Source organism: Pteronotus mesoamericanus, unplaced genomic scaffold (genome assembly GCF_021234165.1).
Source record: "Pteronotus mesoamericanus isolate MK-2021 breed Mesoamerican mustached bat unplaced genomic scaffold, CSHL_Meso_final contig_105, whole genome shotgun sequence".
Taxonomy (NCBI): Eukaryota; Metazoa; Chordata; class Mammalia; order Chiroptera; family Mormoopidae; genus Pteronotus; species Pteronotus mesoamericanus.
The window spans coordinates 205,224-227,376 of NW_026555006.1; the positions used below are offsets into that span (position 1 = coordinate 205,224).

A 22,153-nucleotide genomic window follows, 5' to 3' on the forward strand; every position below is an offset into this window, starting at 1 on the left:
GAAGAAGAGGAGTTGTCTTCAGCCACCCATTAAATACATTGTGACATGTAATCACACACAAAAAAATCTCATGTTGTAAATAAATTAATGATTTTGTGCTGGGCCCCATTCAAAGCCACCCTGGGGTGCATGCAGCCTGTGGGCCACAGGTTGGGCTCCCCTGCAGACAGTAGGGGTGTTCTTGCAAAGCTGTAAAAATAGAGCTTTTGGGTCAAGATGGTGACATAGGCAGACATGGGTCACCTCTTCGCACAACCACATCAAAATTACAACTAGAATATAGGACAACCATCGCTCAGGAACATCAGGAATTGAAATGAATGGAAGTCTGAAAACTACAGAATTGAAGAAACCACATCCACCCAAACCAGTAGGAGGGGTGCTGATCTGGACCGGGTTGGCCCCACACACATGTGGATCAAAATTCTGGAGGGATATCTTGGGAGTGAGGAGCCCCGGCCCTACACCAGGCCCCCCAGTCCAGGGTTCCAGTGCCAGGAAGATAAATCCCAACTTCTGGCTGCAAAAGCCAGCAGGGAGTGAATGGGGGAAGAAACTGCTAGAGCCCGAAGCAGTTCTCTTAAAGAACCCACACATGGACTCACCTACTCAGACTCACTTCCTGAGCTCCAGCACTGGGGTAGCAGCTTGAAAGGCATCAGTGGTATATAGGAAGAAACTGAAGTTTGGTCTGCAATCAAGGAGAGTAGAGGCCATTGTCCCTTTTCTAAACCCTTTGTGGCAAGCTGGTGCCATATCTGAGATTCTATCAACCTGGCTAACACTGTTTGGTCCACCTTGGAGATCCCCAGAGACTCCACCCCAACCAACCTACCAACCCAACCAAGCTGCTTTTCCATATGAATGACTCATCTTGGCTCATGTTGTACAACTTCATAAATCCTGTCAAACAAGCAACAGCCAGCCTCAGTGAATCCCAGGACCAGCACTAGCAGCAGCCAGCCTAGATTCACAGTTTGGCTTCACCTGGGAATCTCCAAGCCCAGCCCAAGTAGCAACCATCTCAGATTGCTTTATAGCTCAGGCAGGAAGACCTGGGGCAAAACACAGGTTGGGGCTAACCTTGGCCTGCACCACGCAGGAAACCCTATGACCGGATCATCCAGTGGACAGCTACAGGCCACACCGGAGCACCACCACCCTGCCCCTGCACAGCTGATCCTCCACGGAGGGACAGGGGTGGTGGGAACTGGTCACAGCCAATCTTTGCAGCTGACTGGCCTGGGTAAATCCCTCCCACTGATCTGTCAGCAACAACCAAGGATGAATTACAAGAGGGGGTACTTAGCCTACATGAAAGATACACCTTGAGCACCCAGCTTGGGTGATAGGGGACATTGTGCCACTGGACCCTACAGGAGACCTATTACACTAGGCCACACTACCAAGACGGGGAGTCATAGCAGCTCTGTCTAATACAAAGAAACAAACACAGGGAGGCTGCCAATATAAGCAGACAAAGAAACATGGCCCAAACAAAAGAACAGATCCAAACTCCAGAAAAAGAGCTAAACAAAATGGAGATAAGCAATCCATCAGATGCACGGTTCCAAACACTAGTTGCAAGGATGTTCAAGGAACTCAGCTAGGTCCTCAACAGCATAAAAAAAGATCCAGTCAGAAATGAAGGATACACTAACTGAAATAAAGAACAATTTACAGGGAAACAACTGTAGAGTGGATGAAGCCAAGAATCATATCAATGATTTGGAACACAAGGAAGCAAAAAACAACCAATCAGAACAACAAGAAGAAAAACGACTCCAAAACAATGAGGATAGTGTAAGCAGCCTTTGAGACAACTTGAAGGCCAACGTTCACATCACAGCGGTGCCAGAAGGAGAAGAGAAAGAGCAAGAAATTGGAATCTCTTTGAAAAAATAATGAAAGAAAACTTCTCTAATTTGGTGAAGAAAACAGACATGTAAGTCCAGGAAGTGCAGAGAATCCCAATTATGATGAATGCAAGGAGACCCACTCCAAGACACATCCTTATTAAAATGCCATAGGTTAAAGAGAAAGAGAGAATAATCTTAAAAGCAGCAAGAGAAAAGAATTAGTTACCTACAGGGGAGTTATGACAACCATAAAAGACTATCAGCTGATTTTTCAAAAGAAACTTTGCAGGCTAGAAGGGAATGGCAAGAAATATTCAAAATCATGAAAAGTGAGGACCTACAGCCAAGACTGCTCTTTCCAGCAAAGACATCATTTAGAGTTGAAGGGCAAGAGGAGGAGGGCAGGGGAAAGCGGTGGTGAGAAGGTGGAGACAAATGTATTGAACAAAAAAATAAAAATTGAAATAAATAAGTAAATATATATTTGAACTGCCATAAAGCATGAGTAAGCAGAGTAAGTCAATTGGCAGTAAATCAGTTGAGAGATTAGAAAAGATATGCAAAAAAAAAAAAAGAAAGAAAGAAAGAAAAGATCATTTAGATCATTCAGTCCATGAGAGAGCAGGGGTGAGAATCTGGGCCCTGGAATTGTCTCTTCTTATGATGTTTTTTCATTCTAGTTCTAGATCTTTGCCACATGTAAGTTTACAATAAAGTCTTATTACCCTGTGCTGGAAAAAAAAAAAAAAAAAAAAAAGGAAAGAATTTAAGGGCAAATAATGACCTTCCCAGACAAGAAAAAAACAAAAGGAGTTCATCATCACCACAATTATTATATGAAATGTTAAAGGGACTTAACTTGAGGAAGAAAAGATCAAAACTATGAACAATAAAATGGCAATAAATACATATCTATCAAAAATTTAATCTAAAAAACAAACTAAGCAAACAAGAAGAACAGAGACAGCATCAAGGATACAGAGAACATTTTGATGATTGCCAGATGGAAGGGAGTTTGGGGTAATGGGTGAACGGGGCGGGGGGAGTATTAAGAAATACAAACTGGTAGTTACAGAATAGCCATGGGAATATACAGTATAGGAAATGGAGTAGCCAAAGACCTTTTCTTGCGTGATCCATGAACATAGACAATGGTGGGGGGCATTGCCTGAAAGACTGGAGGCATGCTGGGTGCAGGGGGGCAAAGGGGGAAAAATAAGAATAACTGTAATAGCATAATCAACAAAATACAATTTAAAATAAATTCTAAAAAAGAATAGTTTTCTGGTGACCTAACCTGTTTCAAGAATAACTTAAAATGTCCAAAGGTTGAGAGTATACCTCACATCTTTCAAATCTACAGAACCTGAAACTATGTGACAGTACATGATAAAAGGAAGTTTGCAGATATGATTAACTTAAGGATCTTTGGATGCAATTATCCAGGTAAGCCCAGTATGATCACAAGGGTCTTAATAAGATGGAAGCAAGAGGGTCAGTCAGAGAAGAAAATGTGAGCATAGGAGCAGATGCCAGAGAGAGAGAGATTTGAAGATGGAGTAAGGGGTCACCAGTCAAGAAATGCAGGTGGCTTCTAGAAACTGAAAAAGGAAATAAAATAGATTCTCCATTAAAGCTTCCAGAAGGAATGCAGCCTGCCATCATTTTTGCCCCTATCACTTTGGTTTTAGCCCCCCAAAACCATTTCAGACTTCTGACCTGCAGACCTCTAATATAACAAATCTGTATTGTTTTAAGTCACTAATTTTGTGGTAAATTGTTATAGCAGAAATAGGCAACTAACAGAGATACAATCATAATTCCCATTTTACAGAAGGGATACTGATGTTTAGAACCAGGACATGAACACAGATGTGTCTGATATCATAAATGGAGCTCACAAGGCATATTGTTATGCTGCCTCTATAAATAGTAGGCATAGGTGCATCCACTTTAAACTTGTATCATAGTTAATTTCCACCTATAAAATCAAGTGTTAAGGACAGATGAATGAATGCTATAAAAAAAAGTCAAGCCATTTTCTCAATAATTGCAATAATCTATAATGAACCATATACCTGCCTGCTTCTCACGTAAGGCACTAAACAGATAACACTTAAGGGACCCAAAGACAGGTTAAGGTTAGAATCAAAAAATTGAAGAGAGAAAAAAATGAACTTTTAGGACCAGAGTCCAAGAATAAATGAGTCATCCAAGATAACTTTTAGATGAGGCTATTATTTGGTAATTATTAAATTAATGGACCTCTCAGATAATATGGAGAACATTCAATACTCCCATCACTGGACTATTAGTTCCACAAGGGAAGGGATCATGTCTGGACGTATTTTTGATATCACCATATCCTCAGCCTTTAGTATATTATCTGACATAGGGATATGAAAGGGTAATTTTCTGGGTCAACTTGGCGAGGTCACAGTATCTAGATATTTTGTCAAACATTATTCTAGATATTTGTGAAGGTATTTTTTAGTCGAGAGTATCATTTAAATCAGTAGACTCTCAGTGCGGGCGGGCCTCATCCAATCAGTTAAGGGCCTTACTAGAACAGAGAAGCCTGACACCCCCGCACCGCCCAAGAAGACAGCATCCTGCTAACAGACACCTTTGGGTTCTAACTGTAAGTCTTCTCAACATGCCAGCCTACCCTCCAGATTTTGGACCTGCCAAGCCTCCACAATTGTGTGAGCCAATTCCTTAAAGCCTTCCTACGTGCGCGCGCGCTCGTGCTCTCTCTCTCTCTCTCTCTCTCTCTCTCTCTCTCTCTCTCACACACACACACACACACACACACACACACACACACAGAGTCAGTTACCTACTCTCTCTCTCTCTCAGTTCTGTTTCTCTGGACAACCCTAATACAAAGGAATATCTTCTTCACCACCAAAGGTATATACTGAACCAAAAAGTCACAAGCCGTTATGTAACTAATATTCCTCAGGTATATTTGCTTTAAAAGTTTTAAATATTTATTTTTTAGAAAGAAGGGAAGGGAGGGAGAAAGAAAGGGAGAGAAACATCAATGTGAGAGAGAAACATGGGTCGGTTGTCTCTTGCATGAGCTTTGACAGGGGACTGAACCCACAACCCAGGTATATGCCCTGGCCGGGAATCGAACCGGCAACCTTTCAGTTCACGGGTCAATGTTCAACCAACTTAGCCACACCAGCTAGGACTGCTTTAAAAGTTCTAAAAAAACCTCATTTTTTTTTAGGTAGGGGAATTAGTTTTTGGTTAATAGTTTATCTGACAGGCTTAGGTTTAAAACTATAAGGAAGGGAAGAACACACAAAAGGCAAACTAACCCAAAACAGGATGCTCTTCCTAAGCAAATACTTTTTTTCCCTGTGTAAAAAAGCAACTCAAATAAGAACCATATTAGAGCTGACACTTCATTAAAATTATCATCCAATTTCTGAGTATGAAGGAATGCATTTAAAGCAAAGACATCTATGGTATATAAGATATACAAATAGTTTCATCAGAAATAATTAATTTAATTACTCATCAAAAACTAATAAAAATAATTTAAAAGTACGCAGATAATAAAAATATATCTGTTACCTCTTAATTGAAAGATTCTTAGAAACTTTGTTGAAAAACTCTGTTTCTGCATTTTGGCTTTCGGCACTCAGTTCAAAATGTATTGGATTCTTGTCAGAAGGTTCAACATTCTGAAATGAAGTAGGCCACATTTTGAGATTTCTATTTAGATGAAACACCAGAGAATTCTATTTAGATGAAAGTAGCTCTGAAACACTGGGGCAGCGGCAGGGAGGTGGGGGGTGTGGGGGGGCGGTGGCACAGGGGGAGGTGAGACTTCTGATTTCTGTAACTTTAACCCTTTTAAAAGAATTTTTATCAAAATATAATTGACATATATCATTAGTTTCAGGTATACGACATAATGATTCAATCTTTGTATATATTGTGAAATGATCACTAAAGCAAGTCTAGTTAACACCATTACCACACAGAGTCACAATTTTTTTTTCTTATGATGAGAACTTTTAAGATCTACTCTCTTAGCAACTTTCAAATATAATTGACTCTTAAACAACATGGGGGTTAGGAGTGCTGACCTCCTGAGCAGTTGAAAATGCAATATAATGATAGCTGATCTTCTGGCATACATAGATTCCCAGTCTCAGAATGGACCCTTGAGCAATGTGGGTTTGAACTGCTTAGGTCAACTGAAAAAAATCTGCATATATGGGACCCATGCAGTTCAAACTCACGTTGTTCAAGGATCAACTCTATATAATAACTATAGTCACCATACTGAACATTATATCTCCAGGACCTATTTATTTTTTAACTGTAAGTTTGTACCTTTATACTACCTTCACCCATTTCTTACTCCCCCAAAACTACCAGTCTGTTCTCTGTATTTATGTTTTTTTTAGATTCCAATATAAATGAGATCATACGCTATTGGTCTTTCTCTGACTATTTCACTTAGCATAATGCTTTCAAGATCCATCCACGTTGTGGCAAATGGCAAAATATCCTTATTTTTTTATGGCTGAACAATATTGTATTGTATATATGCTCTACATTTTCTTTATTCATTCATCTATCGATGGACACTCAGGGCTGCTTTCATGTCTTGGCTATTGTAAATAATGCTGCAATGAACATGGGGATGCAGATATTCTTTTGGATTAGTGTTTTCAGATAAATACCCAGCAGTGAAACTGCTGGATCATATGGTAGTTCTATTTTTATGTAACCACCTTTTTTTTATATTGTTCATGTCCCTACCACAAAAGTGAAGTGTTAATCACCTGTATTAAATAACTCACTCAATAACCAGGGATTCAGTTAAAATAGTAACTTTGAACTGAAGATACAACCTAAAGAATAAAATGAGTAACTAATATATATCTCTAAAATAAAAATATATTAGACTTCATTTAAGATGATTGTATGTATAATTAAAATGCAAAAAACTTGATTCATGAACTGCTACAACCCTTAAGTAAAGTGAAAGCAGGCACAAAATAAGATCTGAGTGGAAACACATGGTTATTCAGATAATATTTTTGTAATAAAATATAAAATTTTTTAATTATTGATCTGAGGCATGGGACAACTAACCGTTATACTAAGAAGTGGTCTTGGAATATTTTTATAAAATGACACATATTTTTATGTATTTTAGTAGATATAGAAACAATATATTCTGATTCCTAGGATTATATATGATTAACACTGACCTAAGTGTGAGAAACCATTCGTTATATCCCTAGGTTTTAAAAATAACAATTAGGGCAAAGAAAACACTAAAATTACAAATTAACTCTCAATATTATAAAATGATACAACATATAAATTCCTTAGGCAGATTTTAAAGACTTTATTTATTTTTAGAGAGAGGGGAAAGGAGAAAGTGAGGGAGAGAAACATTAATGTGTGGTTGCCTCTCGTGTACCCCCTACTGAAGACCTGGCCTGCAATCCAGGCGTGTGACCTGACCAGGTGTCAAAACAGCGACACTTTGGTTTGCAGGCCAGCACTCAATCCACTGAGCCACACTAACCAGGGAAATATCCCTGCTATATTACTCAAAGGTTTTAGAAAAAACACTGGCAAACTATTCTGTGGATAACCTCTGATCCTATATCATAATTTAGTTCTGGAGATATGACCTAAAGTTAATAAAACAAAATTAACCATAAAAGAATAAATTAATATTCAGTAAGATTGATTGAAAATACACAAAACCTAATAATTACTGTTTCAAAGGGCAAAGACTGTTGGGCTTAAACCAACAACACGAAACTCTAAACAGTCGTTAATCAAATCAAATCACTTACTTTGAAAAGATGTAATGTTTCCTTACTGGTTAGTAGCTGGAATCGAAGGTCCGGTGAGGTACCATCACAAGGGAGGCACTCATAAAACTCAGGCTCCTTATGCGTCACAGAATATAGAACTATAATGAAATTTCCAGACTCTGAGAAAACCCTGGATGAAAAAAATGCCATTTAATTAAAATTTACTAAGGATAACAAAAGCATACTCCAAGAACTCTATGAGAGTCTCTCCATCTACCTAATAGACTGACTAAACAGTCCAATTTTTGGAAGAAAACTGGGGGAGCAAATTCATGCTTTTTAATGTTACTGATTTTTAAGTACATTATGGAAAAAAATCACTTGTAAATACTTTGAACAAGAATATAAAATAAAAAATGAAAGCCACCCTCTTCTACTCTCCAGTTTAGTATATATATTTCCAGGTTTTCTCCTATACAAAAACATTTTACACAATTTAAGAAAAATGAGGCCATACTATACACATGATTTGCAATTGCTATTTCTTATCTAACCCTCCTGGATTTCTTTCCATGCCACTATTCCATATTATATCTCAGACGTCCTAATTCTTTTTTTTTTTTTAGCAACTACCAGTATCATGATTTATAGAAATTCCATTATTGATTCTCCTAGACTTCCAGAAAGTATATTCGAATTATGGTATTTACAATGTTTCATTATTACAAACACTGATAAAGTGAATATTTAATTATTCATTACAAAACAAAAAGTGATCAAGAGCCTTTACAACATGTACTAAAACCAACAATTTAGCCCTGACTGGTTTGGCTCAGTGAGTCGGACATCGTCCTGCAAACTGAAAGATCGCCAGTTCGATTCCCGGTCAGGGCACATGCCTGGGTTGCAGGTGGGGGTGTGTGAGAAGCAACTGATCCATGTTTCTCTCCCTCTCTTTCCCTCTCTCTAAAACAAACAAACAAACAAACAAACAAATAAATATTTCTTAAAGTAAAACCGCCTTGGCTGTTGTGGGTCAGTGGATTGATTGCTGGCCTGAGAACCTAAGGGTTGCTGATTCGATTCCCAGTCAGGGCACATGCCTGGGTTGCAGACCAGGTCCCCAGTTGGGGGTGCATGAGAGGCAACCACACATTGATGTTTCTCTCCCTTTTTCTCTCTCTTCTCCTCTCTCTAAAAATAGATAAATAAAACCTCTTAAAAAAAAAAAAGTAAAACCAACTATTTAAAAATACTTCCAGTAGTTGTCCCTATTTTGTAAAACACTGAATGAAAAAATAATTTAGGGATACATTATACTACTAACAAAACAAAGCAGTAAAGGATGAAGAGGAAGAATGCCTAAACTCTTCTCTCAAGGATCAGACAAGGCCACTGCTCAGAATGCTGTAAAGTACCTACTAACCTAAGCTACACTAAACAATGCTTGACTCCTCTCTGGCTCAAATCTCCCTTGAAAGGGTTGGCAATAATTAAATAGTTCAAATACAAAAGGAATTCCCTAATGCTTCATACTGAATACAGACTGAAAAAGCTTCACAAATAATTTTACTGTCAATAAGAACTTAAAGCGAGACCAGTCATTGATAATTAAACAACTGTGCGAATACACTAAAATGAACACTTGTTTTTACTACAAATAAAGTTGTTTTTTAAAGTTGAAATAAAATGTAAAAAGCAAAACTTGCTTTTGAAGAAAGCACAAGAGATTTTTTATTTCAATAAATACTCCTGGAGTGAGCAAATCCTTTCTAAGCAAGATAGGAAAAAGTTTTATAAATATTACTTCAAAAAAGGCTATTTGGGAAAAACACCATTAACCAAAGTTAAATCAAGTGGTAATCAGGGAGGAAAAAAAGCTTCTCCATACACTTTTATAAGTATTATCTCCTTCTATATTTTACATATAAAACACACACACATTCACACAGAGTCATGCACTCCTTAATGACAGGGATATGTTCTGAAAAATGCATTGTTAGACGATTTCATTGTTGTGAACGTCACTGAGTGTACGTACACAAACCTAGATGGCATAACCTATTAAACACCTAGGATATATGACCATAGTCCACATGTGGTCTGCTGTTTGACCAAAATGTTAGGTGGCACATGGATGTATACAGAGAATGAGAAAAAGATTGTGAGCTATTTCAAAGCAATATGAAAAGATGCACAACCCAAGAGAATAATAACAAGAGCCATGCGTAGGAAGTTCCCAGAAGATGGTTATAACACATGAGAAAAGACCATTACCATTAACTCTTTGAGGTCCTGCTACTCTCCCCCTTCTCTCACTCCTCTTCAGCCACACTGGTTTCCTTGCTGTTCCTTAAAGATGCAAGGTGATATTATGCCCATGGCCTTTGGACTTAATGTACACCCTGCCTGGGACTACCCAGACAGCCACATGGCTCATTCCCTCACCTCAAGTCTTTGCCTGACTGATTACCCTATTTAAAATTGTTACTCTTTACCTGCCACTACCATCCAGACACACAACAGCCTCCTCCCTTGCTTATTTTTCTCCACAACACTCATCACCTTATAAATTATTACTTATTTAATTTGTTCTATTTACTGCCTATAACTGCAGGGTCTTCATTTTGCTTACTGCTTATCCACAGTATTGTGAACAGTGCTTGGGACATCATAGGTGTTCAATAAACATTTGTTCCACGGTTTTAGTGAGGGGATGGAGAAAACAGGCACTCTCAAACAATGCTGGGAGGGTTATAGATGGGCAGTCTTTTTAAGGGCAATTTGGCAATGTCTACCAAAGTTTAAAATTACCAGAAAAACCACTTAGGAATATATTCTACAAATATACTAAGATATGCACACACAGACATATAATAAAAAGGACTAGTTTTTCAAGTATAGTATCTATTATATACTACTCAGTTGTAAAATGTATGTCAAATATGTACATACCAAGATGTAATGATCTATAAGGAATAATGATATAGGAAAAAAAGCAATATACAGAAAAGGAAGAACGGTATGTTCTCATTTGTGATTTAATTTTTACAGGCCATTGGAGGGTGAGATCTGTCTATGCATTGCATATTTCAAGAAGAAAGCACAAGATACTAGTTAACAGTGGTTATCTCTGGGGATGGATCTGGAGAAATGAAGTAGAAGAGAGACTTATCTTTATTGTATCTTTATTATATCTGATTTATTACCATATACTTGTACTGTCTTTTCAATAAAGTTTTTTCTAAAATGAATTATAACCACCCAAGGTAGACAAAAACAGACCTCTGAATTTTAATTTACTAGATGGAGAAGGTAAGAGGCAAACAGTGGTATCATGTACAAAGTAACAAAATTGAATGAGGAACTGAGGTTAGAAATAAATTTCCCTATTTGTTCCAATGCTTGTACTTTAGTTCTAGGAGGAAAATTAAACACCTCCTCTCAAAGGTTTCTTTGAGTGCTAATAATATCACTGTGTAACTTAATAACACTTGTAACAAATTCAAACTTACTTCAGCCATGTCACTGAAAATGAATCATTATTTTTAAAACAGAACACTAGAGAACATGATCTCTAGGGTTTTTGGTTTTTTAAAAAGATTTTATTTACTTATTTATTTTTAGAGAGAAGGGCAGGAAGGGAGAAGGAGGGAGAGAAATATCCATGTGCAAGAGATACATGGGGTCAGCTGCCTCTGGCACACCCCGGAACCAGGGACCTAACCCTAACCCAGGCATGTGCCCAGACCCTGAATCAAACTGGCAACCTTGCAGTTTGCAGGTGCCCACTCAATCCACTGAGCCGCATCAGCCAGGGCTATTTATTTATTTTTAGAGAGATGGGAAGGGAAAGAGAGGGAGAGAAATATTAATGCATGAGAGATACCTTGACTGGTTGCCTCTCACATGCCTCCAACAGGGGACCTGGCCCACAACCAAGGCATGTGCCCTGGCTGGCAACTGAACTGGTGACTTTTCATGTTGTGGGATGGCGCCCAACCAAACAAGCCACATTGGTCAGGGCAAGGCTTTGCATGAATTTTAAAGATTAATAAAATATGAACAGAGGAAAAGATCAAAATAAAATACAAGAGAAAAATACCACTTGCCTTTCTTGAATAGAAGAACTGAACATGTATCGCAGGCAGCAAGCCCATACCTGAGGACTATAGATATGTATAATGCCAGAGAGCCATCTAAAAAAACAGAAACAAAAAAAAAATTCAAAAACTATAGTCATACACAAATTGATACTTAATATACTTTATTTTTATTTATTTTTTAAAGTTACTGATTTTGGGGGGGGAGAGAGAAACGGACAGACGGTGAGGGAGAGAGACACTAACTTGTTGTTTCATTTATCTATGCATTCATTGGTTGATTCTTGTATGTGTTCTGCCCAGGGACAGAACCTGCTACCTTGGTGTATCAGAAGAATGCTCTAACCAACTGAGCTACCCAGCCAGGGCTTCTACTTAATGTACTTAAATTACATTCTTCTTAGGTAAGAGTCTTGGCATACACCAGCAATACATTAAAGGCCTCATAAATGAGAAATCTATTAACACCAGACCATGCTAATAATTAAGAATGAGTATAGATACAGATATATAAAGAGCTTCTTTCTGTCCTCTCCTGCCTGAGATGAAGGGAAAATGGCTGGAGAGAAAATGGTTAACCATGGGGTGAAAGCCAGAATCAAATAGAATCAATTAGCATGGACTAGAAAGAATAGACAATTTGGGGAGAATGAAGTCAGCAGCTCAAACTATAGAGTTACTGAAAGGGTTAAATATTGTACCATATATAGGTGGCCTGAAACATACAAGACTCTTAACAGATATTCACTTAACGAGAAAGGCAAGTACCATATGATCTCATTCATACATGGAATCTAATGAATAAAATAACAAACAAAATAGAAACAGACTCATAGAGAACAGACTGACAGCTGTCAGAGCGGAGGGCTCACTTGAAAAGCTGGAGGGATTAAGCAAAAAAAAAAAAAAAAAAGACAAATAACAAACAAACTCATACAGACAACAGCATGGTAATTACCAGAGGGAAAGGGGGCGAGGCGTGGGGAAGGAGGTAGAAGAGGGAAAAGGGAAGGTGAATGGTGATAGAGGGAGACTTAATTTGGGGTGGTGAAAACATAATACAATATACAGATGATGTATTATACAATTGCACACCTGAAATCTAATTTTATTAACCAATGTCACGCCAATAAATTCAATTAAAAAAAATAATCACTTAGCATCAAAAGCCCATAGCCAATGTCAGAAGCATAGCAAACAGAATGTATGAGACTTCGTGACTCACAGAACATTTGTGCATTCTCACGTTTTAATTTTGCACATATTATTCCCTCACACTGGTTCCTTCCCCACCAAGCCTCCTTTCTATGATCCAAACACTAAAAGGTCCAGCTCAAGAGTGATTTCTCTAAGAAAATGTTCCCACTATCTCTCTCACAAGTACTAGTAGTACTCACTGTTGATGATGTTCATTTCAAAGCAAATCATATACAGTTATACCTTGGCACTTGTTGGCTTTAGAACTCATCCAACCCTGTACTCATTGCATTTTGATGAGGAAAAAAAATGTTTCAGCACTCAGCACTGGCTGAGGACTCACCACCCTCGCTAGAACTTGTGTGAATCACGACGCCTCCCCACAAAGGAAAATGCTTCATCATTCGGTACTTGTTGGTTTTGGCACTCCTCACGAGTTCCTGAGTTCCTGAACGAATTAACGATGAGTACCGAGGTACCGCTGTATATCCTTATTATTTATCTTTCTATGTGTGAATATTTGAATATTTTATCACCTCACCTTGATTATAGATTTCTTGAGGAGCTTTAAATCCCAACACAATACCAAACATAATACTACACATATGATAAGCACTCAATAAACCTGGAATGAATATAACTTTCTGACTGAACACTGTCTAAATGTCATTAACCACTAACTAACTCTAAAGAGAAAGCCATTAATATTTAGAGGAATTTCTGCAAAACTGCCTGATAGGGAATTTTAAGGTATTTTTCTAGCCCTGTGTTCTTAAAGTTGCCTTAAGGACAACAGGTAGTGAAGAAAGTTAAAGAAAAAGGATTCTAATGCCTCGACTTCAACCAGAACTCGACTTTCTCTGTTTTACACATTTAAATTCTTCTTAAGACTGGCAAAACTTGTTTTAACTGATTCTACCATTAAAATAAGTTTAAGAAATCATTGTCTATTGTGGTTTTATAAGGTGATCTAAGTTTTAATCACATATTCATAGCACAACTGATTCGCATGTTTATCATATACATTTGAACACATACATGGCTGAAAAGGTTTTCATAAATAATGCAATACTTACATTCCCACTAATGGTAAAGAATAAACCTTGGGATCAGATTCCAGCAAAAGTAACAACTTGCGAGTTTCATCCATGGTAAGATATCTAAACAGAAAACATTTATGTAAAAACAGCTGGAAGTACATGCTTTTGACCTTTAAAAGAGATCACCTGAGTGCTGAAGCACATTTTTAGGCAGGGGACATAATTCAAATGAATATTCTCTCTCTCACACACATGTACACAAATAAAACAGTTCAAAGTATTAAAAAAAAAAAAAGATTCCAGTAAGAGGAAATTAAAGATATTCAGTATGTTAAAATTCCATCCATTAAAATGGTAATTGAAAATTACACACCTTTTAAAAAAGTTTTGCTCTAAAAGTGTCAGTTTATTTTAATCAAAAGTATTAAAATCAAGGCTAACAATTTCAGAACCATATAAGTTTCCCTGGAAGAAGTGAATTTCCTTTTACTGTAGGTGTTCAACCATCCAGGTGATTTGACAAGTCTGCAACAGATACGACTTCTCCCTGAAGGAGGCTGAATTAGGAGAGGTACAATATATTCAGCCTTCCATGTACTACAGTCCTCCACTATTACAGAACTTTGGGCCCATCATTACAGAACTCAAAAGTACATTATTCCGTAAAAGGATATTATACTATATTTATACTTTATTATTGTTTATTACTGACAGTAAGTTTTGAGGATATGAATAACTACAGTTGAGTTGTGGAGAGTTAATTTTATTGTTATGACTTTCAAATACAAAAATAAAACAAAGCCATTTGTGAAATAAAGTCTTGATAGACCCACTGAGGATATAATTCATTGTTATAATAACCCTAGATAATGAATTTGATAAAGATAATGAATTTATCAGGCCATGGGATGAGACGATTAAGCCTGAGTTGGCAGGGGATTTATCAATGACACACGTGTTTTGAAAGCTCTTCTGCCTTACCTACCTGATAAATTCCTATTCTCTAAAAGAATCAGCTCAGGCTTTCCATGATTTTCCCGGGCAATTTGGACACTCCTTCCTAATTTCCCTGCACTGTATATAAACCCCTATTATCTTTATCCATATCATGTTTACATGTTAATATACTTAGCAGAGAGTTAGTATGCTTTTGTAAAAATCTATTTAAGTTCACTCTCTAATGTAATACCTATTCCATAATGGATCCTAGTAAGTATTAGGGTGAACAAATGAATGTGGTAAGGAAAATGACAAATCTCATGAATTTAATACTTAATTATAGATAATAAGAGGTAAGGGGAATGGACAATTAAAATGTTGAACACCCTGGGTAGCATGCCAAGGGATCACAGAAGGATAATTTAGAGAAAAGTAAATTTATATTTCATTAGTAGACAGGCATGGGTACTAAGGAAAACAAATTATTATTTCTGTTAATTTTAACACAAATTCCCATGTCCCAATTGAGAATCACTCCAAGGGCATTAATGCTACACTTAATGCAAACATTTTTATCACCATGATATTTAATCAGTCCCTGATTCTGGAATATACGAACACATCTTTAATGCTACTCCAACCAGAAAGGTCAGCATGTGGGACCTCAAAATGGGATCTTTCTTGCTATTCCAGGGACCCTGTGAAAAGAAAATCCTCACTTCTCCTTATCCTCTTTTGAAGAGGCATTCTTTAGAGAATAAGACTTGGAGTTGAGTGTTCTTTGGCAAACATTTCTAGCTCTAGAGAGCTAACAGGAACTAGGGTGGAGTCTAGTGGGAAAGCAAGCCAGAAGTGAACTGCTTAGACTTTAAAGCAGAGGGTGCTTGTATCTTCTAACCTAGTTCAGGTGACAATGGATAAAGAAAGTAGATGAGGATTCAGGGAAGCAGCCCTGCTGAGGAGCAGAAAGCATGCAATTTGGCTTACATTTCCTAAGAAACTAAGAGTGGTGATAGGAAGCTGGATAGGATGCTGTTCCAGCTATGTGAAGGAAGCTCCACCCTCAAGTGGTTAATAATTTGGTAAACTAGAGTACTATAAATTTTTTTTTATCTTCTTTCTATCTGCAATGCTCATTATTCATAAGTAAAACTGCATAAAGAAATTCTCCAGACTCTTTTAGGCTCATAATCAGTTACTTAAAAAAAAAAAAAAAAGTTAAAAAAATGATGACCTATAACTAAGGCAAAATACAAGGGACAAAATGATATATAGAGAATAATTTCTCCTTGTATTTTCAAATTACAAAATACAACCAGTTTTAATATAATTTTTACCACTAATTTTTCTTGGGGTGGTGCATACAAGTCTTTGAAAGAAAACTATATTCAGCAAAAATTAACAACTTAATGAAGTACCTTTCACCTTCCTTATTCATGTAGCACTGCAGATTTCTGGCATGTAAACTGACTGCACAATTATTTCATATTATATGGGTATCATAAAAATATATTAATGTGACCAATATTTAAAATTTTGGATTAATAGATCTTTTACTTACCCATATTTATAGGTACCTTGAACTTGGGAAATATTCAGATTACTGCTTAAGTTTCGTGCCAGAGCTGTTGGAATAATAGGGATGGGCTTCACTGGTGTACATTTAAAGGTATTTGCTAGAGTTACTGCTGCCCAATGTAAATCAAAATCCACAGTGTCCAAACTCTCACTGGAAGTGATATGAGCTCTTAGGGAAAGCAGTTTACCACAATCCAAGGAGTCTTTGCTACATACATGGTGCTGCAGAGCCTAAGGAATAAATATTATACAATTATTTTAAAACTCTGTAATATCTCCAAAGGTTTAATTTGATTCTGATGCACATACACTTATATATCTCATACTAACAAAATTGAACTATTTCACTTACAAAATTTCAATTACCTCATTTCTTTCCTGTGAACAAAAGGTTACATGACTAATTTTGTCAAAGCAATTAAGATTGACTACATTAAGCTTCATCACATATTTACAACTTAGATGTCTCAGCAGTATTTCAAATTCTCATTGGACAATGTCATTTCTAATAAATATTATTATATAGGGGAAAAATGGATATAAATTGACTCTGACTCTGTCCTGGAAAATCTAAAATCCATTCCTCTTTCTTTTCTTACTATCCCCAATTGTCAAGTAGGCTCTTTCTCTGCAGTTGCTTATGCTGTGTCCTTTCTAGTCTGCCACTACTTTATTCCAGGCTAATATGCCCCTCTTTTAACACACACCTGACTATCTCAATGGCCTATCTATCCTGACTACACAGGTCAGCTTAACTACCCTTGATTAACTACCAAATTAACTACCTATCAAATTAACTACCCTTGATTTAACAGTATTTCCTCTTTTCAGAAACTTTCAATGACTCTGCATGACCCACATGAAAAGTTCAAATTCATTAACCTGGCAGACAAGGCTCTCTATACCTGGACAAACTAATACTCCAGTGTGACCTCACACAAACCTAGCAAAAATCTATACTGTTAAAGTCATCCTGAGTACATACTGCATTTTGCTATCCTGGACACACTGTTTCCTCTTCTGAAATGCTACCCATATTACCTATCTAGGATTTCTGCTCTTAGAAACAATGTTTAATTGTATTTTAGGTCAACAAATTATTACAAATACTTAGTAAATATTGATTTATTAAAATACAACATAGTACACAGTTTGACTCTCGTGTTGAATTAAGAATAATCAAATTATCAACAAATCTCACCTTAAAAGCTGAACTGAGGTTATCTGCATTGTGAATCATTATTTCTCTTGAACAAAGTCCCTGAGTCTGAACTTTGCATGGAATCACGAAGTCCCCAGGGAGAGAAGCAGTAGGGGTTCTTTCAGAGCATTCAGGTACTTCTCGACCAGGATCAAAGCGATCTACTGTCAATATCACACCTTCTTCATCTGAAGAACAAAAATAGCAATTATTATATAGCATGCCATTTAAAAATGTGAAACCAATTAAGCAAGCATACATTATATCAAAACATTATATTCATACTGATAGTAACACTAAGTTCTTTTTAAAAATGACTTGCATAGTCAGTCTTCCACCTGACCAGACTCAAATCTGTGATGTGTAGTTCCAAGTTTTATTTTTTCATAACCTTGGTACACAGCAAAGAAAATTAGCACAAAGCACATTACAATAATTGGCTAAATTAGTAAACATAAACTCTATTATAGTAATAAAAATAATTTTTTTGATGTATAAACTATTTATTAACAGACAAGGCCTGCAGATTTATTTCTTCTTGGACACACGCACAGTGTGACCCTGATGGCCCATGGTTTTAGTGGGCTGGCTTCAAACACAAAGACCCCAGAACTGGCACAGTTCTCTGCTGGCCCCAAATTTCTTGAGCCACTCCAGGTCTTCAAGAAGCTTGTTGTCCAGATACTGGCCAGGACCTGGCTGTGTTTTCCATCCTTCACATCCTTCTGTCTGCTCAAGAAACAGTCTGGAATCTTGTACTAGTGTGGATTCTGCATGTGGTGATCACGCATTCCATGTCATCCTATGAGCTCTCCTGCCCTCTTGGTGAGGTTGATGTCTGCCTTCCTGAATATTACACGAGCATGTCTTTGTGTCACACTCTTAACTGTAGCGATGGCAAAGGCTATCTTCCATTGTCCATCAATATTGGTGTTAAGTACTCATAAAATGTGCTACAAATGCTCAGGAATCACTAAAGACAAGGCAACAGCAGCGTATAGGTAAAAAAATAACTTTTTAAAAGTATATTACCTTCATCTATTGTGAGAGAACCGAGTAAAAAGCATGGCAAGTTCTTTTTATTCTGCTTAGCATGTCGACAAGCAAGTCGGATGGTCTTTTCAGTTACCACAAGCTTTGGATTTCTGTAAAACAACAAGTCTTTTATGAAGGTAGTGGGTCTAATATCCTCAAAAAAACCTCCTGCCATGAAATGCTGCCTAAAATATAACTCACATCTTTAAAAATATACAGAAAGAACATTGTCAGGAAATTCTAGGGTCAGAGGCAGGGCACAGGGAGGCCTGCCTGGAAATCAGGACTGCAATAAGCAGATGCTGGAATTATAGTTGTTTTCCAGGCATTTACTTGTATTATGAACCAGAACAGGGCTTGAGAAGCTATGAGGCCAACCTCCTGTTTTTGTAAAGTTGGAATTAAATAGTCACATCCATCAGTTTACTTATTGTCTAGCATTAATGAATATAGAATATCAATAAATATTATCTAAATATTTAAAGGAATACGAAAGGAACTCTAAAATATGAGCAAGGAACAAAGATAATATTAAGTACACTAGCCAATTTGAAAAAGAACCACAAAAAACTTATAGAATTAAAAATGTAATCAATTAAACTGTGTGTATATAAAATCATATATACAGTATACTTCCACATTAAAAAAAAACAACCCTTAATGAACAGGTTAGATGGTAATTAAACACAGCTAAAAAAGAAAATCAGTAAAGAACAAAAGAAATTAAAAAGCACAGAAGGAGAGAGAAAATGTAAAAGATAAGTTGAAACGGAGAAAAGAATGAACAAATCTAACAAATATTTAATTGTACTTCTACAAGACTGTTTCTGTCAATGACACCACTCTTCTCTGCCAACTGGTTTAGAACCTAAATACTTTTTGACTTGTATCTTCCCTTTAGTTCCTCTGTTCAGTAAATCATCAAATGCTAGAAACTGTTTCTTCAAAAACACCTAGTTTCATTCTTTCCCCTTGATCTCAGTACTGCTCTAAACCCTTATAATAGCTATCATTTTGAATACTTCCTATATTCCAGGTACTGTGCCAACTGATGTTTTGCAGAGTCTGTCTCATTTAATCCTTACGATAGCACTAAGAAACCAGTAGCATTATCCACATTTTATAAGTAAGGAAACTGACCCTTGGCTATTTTACTGAGGTCACATGAATAAGAAACGGTAGAATCAGAACATGACCATCTAAGCAGTCTAACTCTAAATATAGCACCTTAAACCCGTATAGCATAAATCTGCTTCTTATACTACAGAAAACCATCTCACAGGTAAACTGACTCTAGGATCTTCCCATTATGATCCAGCCTTAGAATTCTGCTTTTAACAAGTAATTTTTTATATTAAAAAGCTCAATTAATCTGTTTTCTATTACTATAAGCCTAAGTTTCTGTGTCTTTCTTTCAATATCCTGGCCATAACCATAATATTTTATAATCCTCCTAGTATGGTCTACTCACTCAAAATCAGTTCAATCTTTTCAATGCTCAACAAAGACATAATGCTAAAGCATTATGAAAAAACCCTTTCAATTATTATTTTGTCTCTTTTGAGTTTTTATAATACTGAGAGCTTTAGGTTTGCAGACCATTTGAACTGTAAAATTAAGATTATTTCTCAAAAGCATGAAGAACAGTTTTTTTTTTTAAAAAAAAAAGCAGAATGGAGAGAAGATTATGAATAGAAAAGTAAAAAATAAAAAAAATGTCATAGTAATCAATTTTGCCTTACACATTCTTCTGACTCCTGCTTATACTGATTTGATTTGAAAAGAGAAACATCTTATACCTGTAGTAATTAAGATGTAAATAGATGAAATCTCCAATTGGCATTGGGTTCCAAAGTGCACATTTTGATGGAGGAAAGTAAAAAGGTACCATCCTGCTTGAAGAAAACCTTAAAAAAAAAAGTTTCAAATCAGAGAACACTGAAAAGCAACCTTAGTAGAAACTTTATAAGAAACAGTTTAAATGATGAAGCTTTTCAGATTACTTTTGTTATTTTAGAAGAATTGAAAATATTTTTTAAAATAAAATGAAAAATCTCCTGTAACTCTACTATTAAGAGAATAAGCACTCAAAATTTAGGTATAGCTTTTTTGTCTTTTTTTTTCTTATGCATACAAAAATTAATACACACACAAGCTTTTAAAAAAGAACCAGTAGTACTAATCCTATAAAAATCCTATTTAAGTAACAGAAAATCACATATAAGCCATAAATTTACATTGAAATTTAAAATCAAATCTGTCCTTCACAACTAATTTCTAGTTCATACCTAATAAAATTATGAAAAACACAAAAACTTAATAGAATTTTTATTTTTCACTGTTTTCAAATTTGGTATATTGGGCCTTATCACATAAGTTAATTACTGAAGTATCAAAAGCACATTATAAATAAATAATTCCTCAACACAGATCCCAGGGGTTGTATAAAGCAAGGTTTCGATATTAAATCATATAGGGTACCATCACAAAGATTTTATTTATGTGAGTAACATAAAACCACAATAAGAAAAGGACAATGGAAAGAGAGGAAAAAAGTTCGTAATGTGGACATAATCTGAAATTAAGAAATTTGTTCATGGTCACAAAGCTAGTAAGTAACAAACTGTCAGTTTATCTATGTCTCTATATCTAATATACAGGGTCCAGCAGAAGTAACACCTACCTGCGTGTAGTTGTTAGGGTAATAATATGGGTGTAATAATTTATAGTTTTAATTTGAACATTTCACCTAAAATGTAATATGGTGTGCTTGAGTGTGATATTGTTATGTTATAGAGTTACATGCTGATGATTTTGTAATGAAAAAGGGGCATTATTTGTGCTGGACCCCATATTTATCATTTACCAATGGATGAAAAGCAGTATGATGTACAGGCTAAAAGTAAAAAGTGTGGAGATCAGTTGCTTAGGTCTGAAATCTGGCTTCGAAGTTTGCTAGTTGTGTAAACACAATCAAGTTATTTAATGTCTTTGTGCCTCAGGTTCCTCACCTGTTAAACAGTATAATATATCAGCATCTCTTGGCAGTTATATTGAATATTAAATGAGTTAATATATGTAAACTGCTTAGAGGAATTCCTGGCTTATTTTAAGTATTAATGTTAGGTATTTCTTTTTGCTCTTAGCAGTCCATAGTATCTCTTAAGGCCAATCTACATTACTTCAGGTTTACTTCATTGCAGTATCATAGAGTAGAAATAATATCATGTTTAAATCCTGGCTATACTGCTTACCAATTGTATAACTTTTGGTTGGTTAATCTCTCTAGACTACAAGTTTCCTCATTTAAGAAAAAAAGAGGGGGATAATAATAGTATTTACAACTCATATGTTTGTTGTGAAGGTTAAGAATAATGCATACAAAGTACTGGGCACC

The 22,153-nt window shown here is 36.2% G+C and overlaps 1 protein-coding gene and 1 pseudogene across 3 annotated transcripts in view; both read right to left on the reverse strand.

The window, feature by feature from the left end:
• Positions 1 to 22,153, reverse strand: part of STIL (STIL centriolar assembly protein) — a 44,720-nt gene that overhangs the window by 21,054 nt on the left and 1,513 nt on the right. For 2 of the 3 annotated variants that reach the window (XM_054572224.1, XM_054572226.1), the window contains exons 2-9: positions 20,556 to 20,663; positions 18,754 to 18,866; positions 17,722 to 17,909; positions 16,504 to 16,751; positions 14,040 to 14,123; positions 11,776 to 11,862; positions 7,703 to 7,853; positions 5,448 to 5,557 (exon numbers count right to left, since the gene is read on the reverse strand). In XM_054572224.1, the coding sequence (XP_054428199.1) occupies positions 5,448 to 5,557; positions 7,703 to 7,853; positions 11,776 to 11,862; positions 14,040 to 14,123; positions 16,504 to 16,751; positions 17,722 to 17,909; positions 18,754 to 18,866; positions 20,556 to 20,663 (1,089 nt within the window). The remainder of the gene's footprint in view (positions 1 to 5,447; positions 5,558 to 7,702; positions 7,854 to 11,775; positions 11,863 to 14,039; positions 14,124 to 16,503; positions 16,752 to 17,721; positions 17,910 to 18,753; positions 18,867 to 20,555; positions 20,664 to 22,153) is intronic. The other variant, XM_054572232.1, reaches the window with a different exon arrangement.
• Positions 18,204 to 18,719, reverse strand: LOC129071428 (40S ribosomal protein S18-like; annotated as a pseudogene).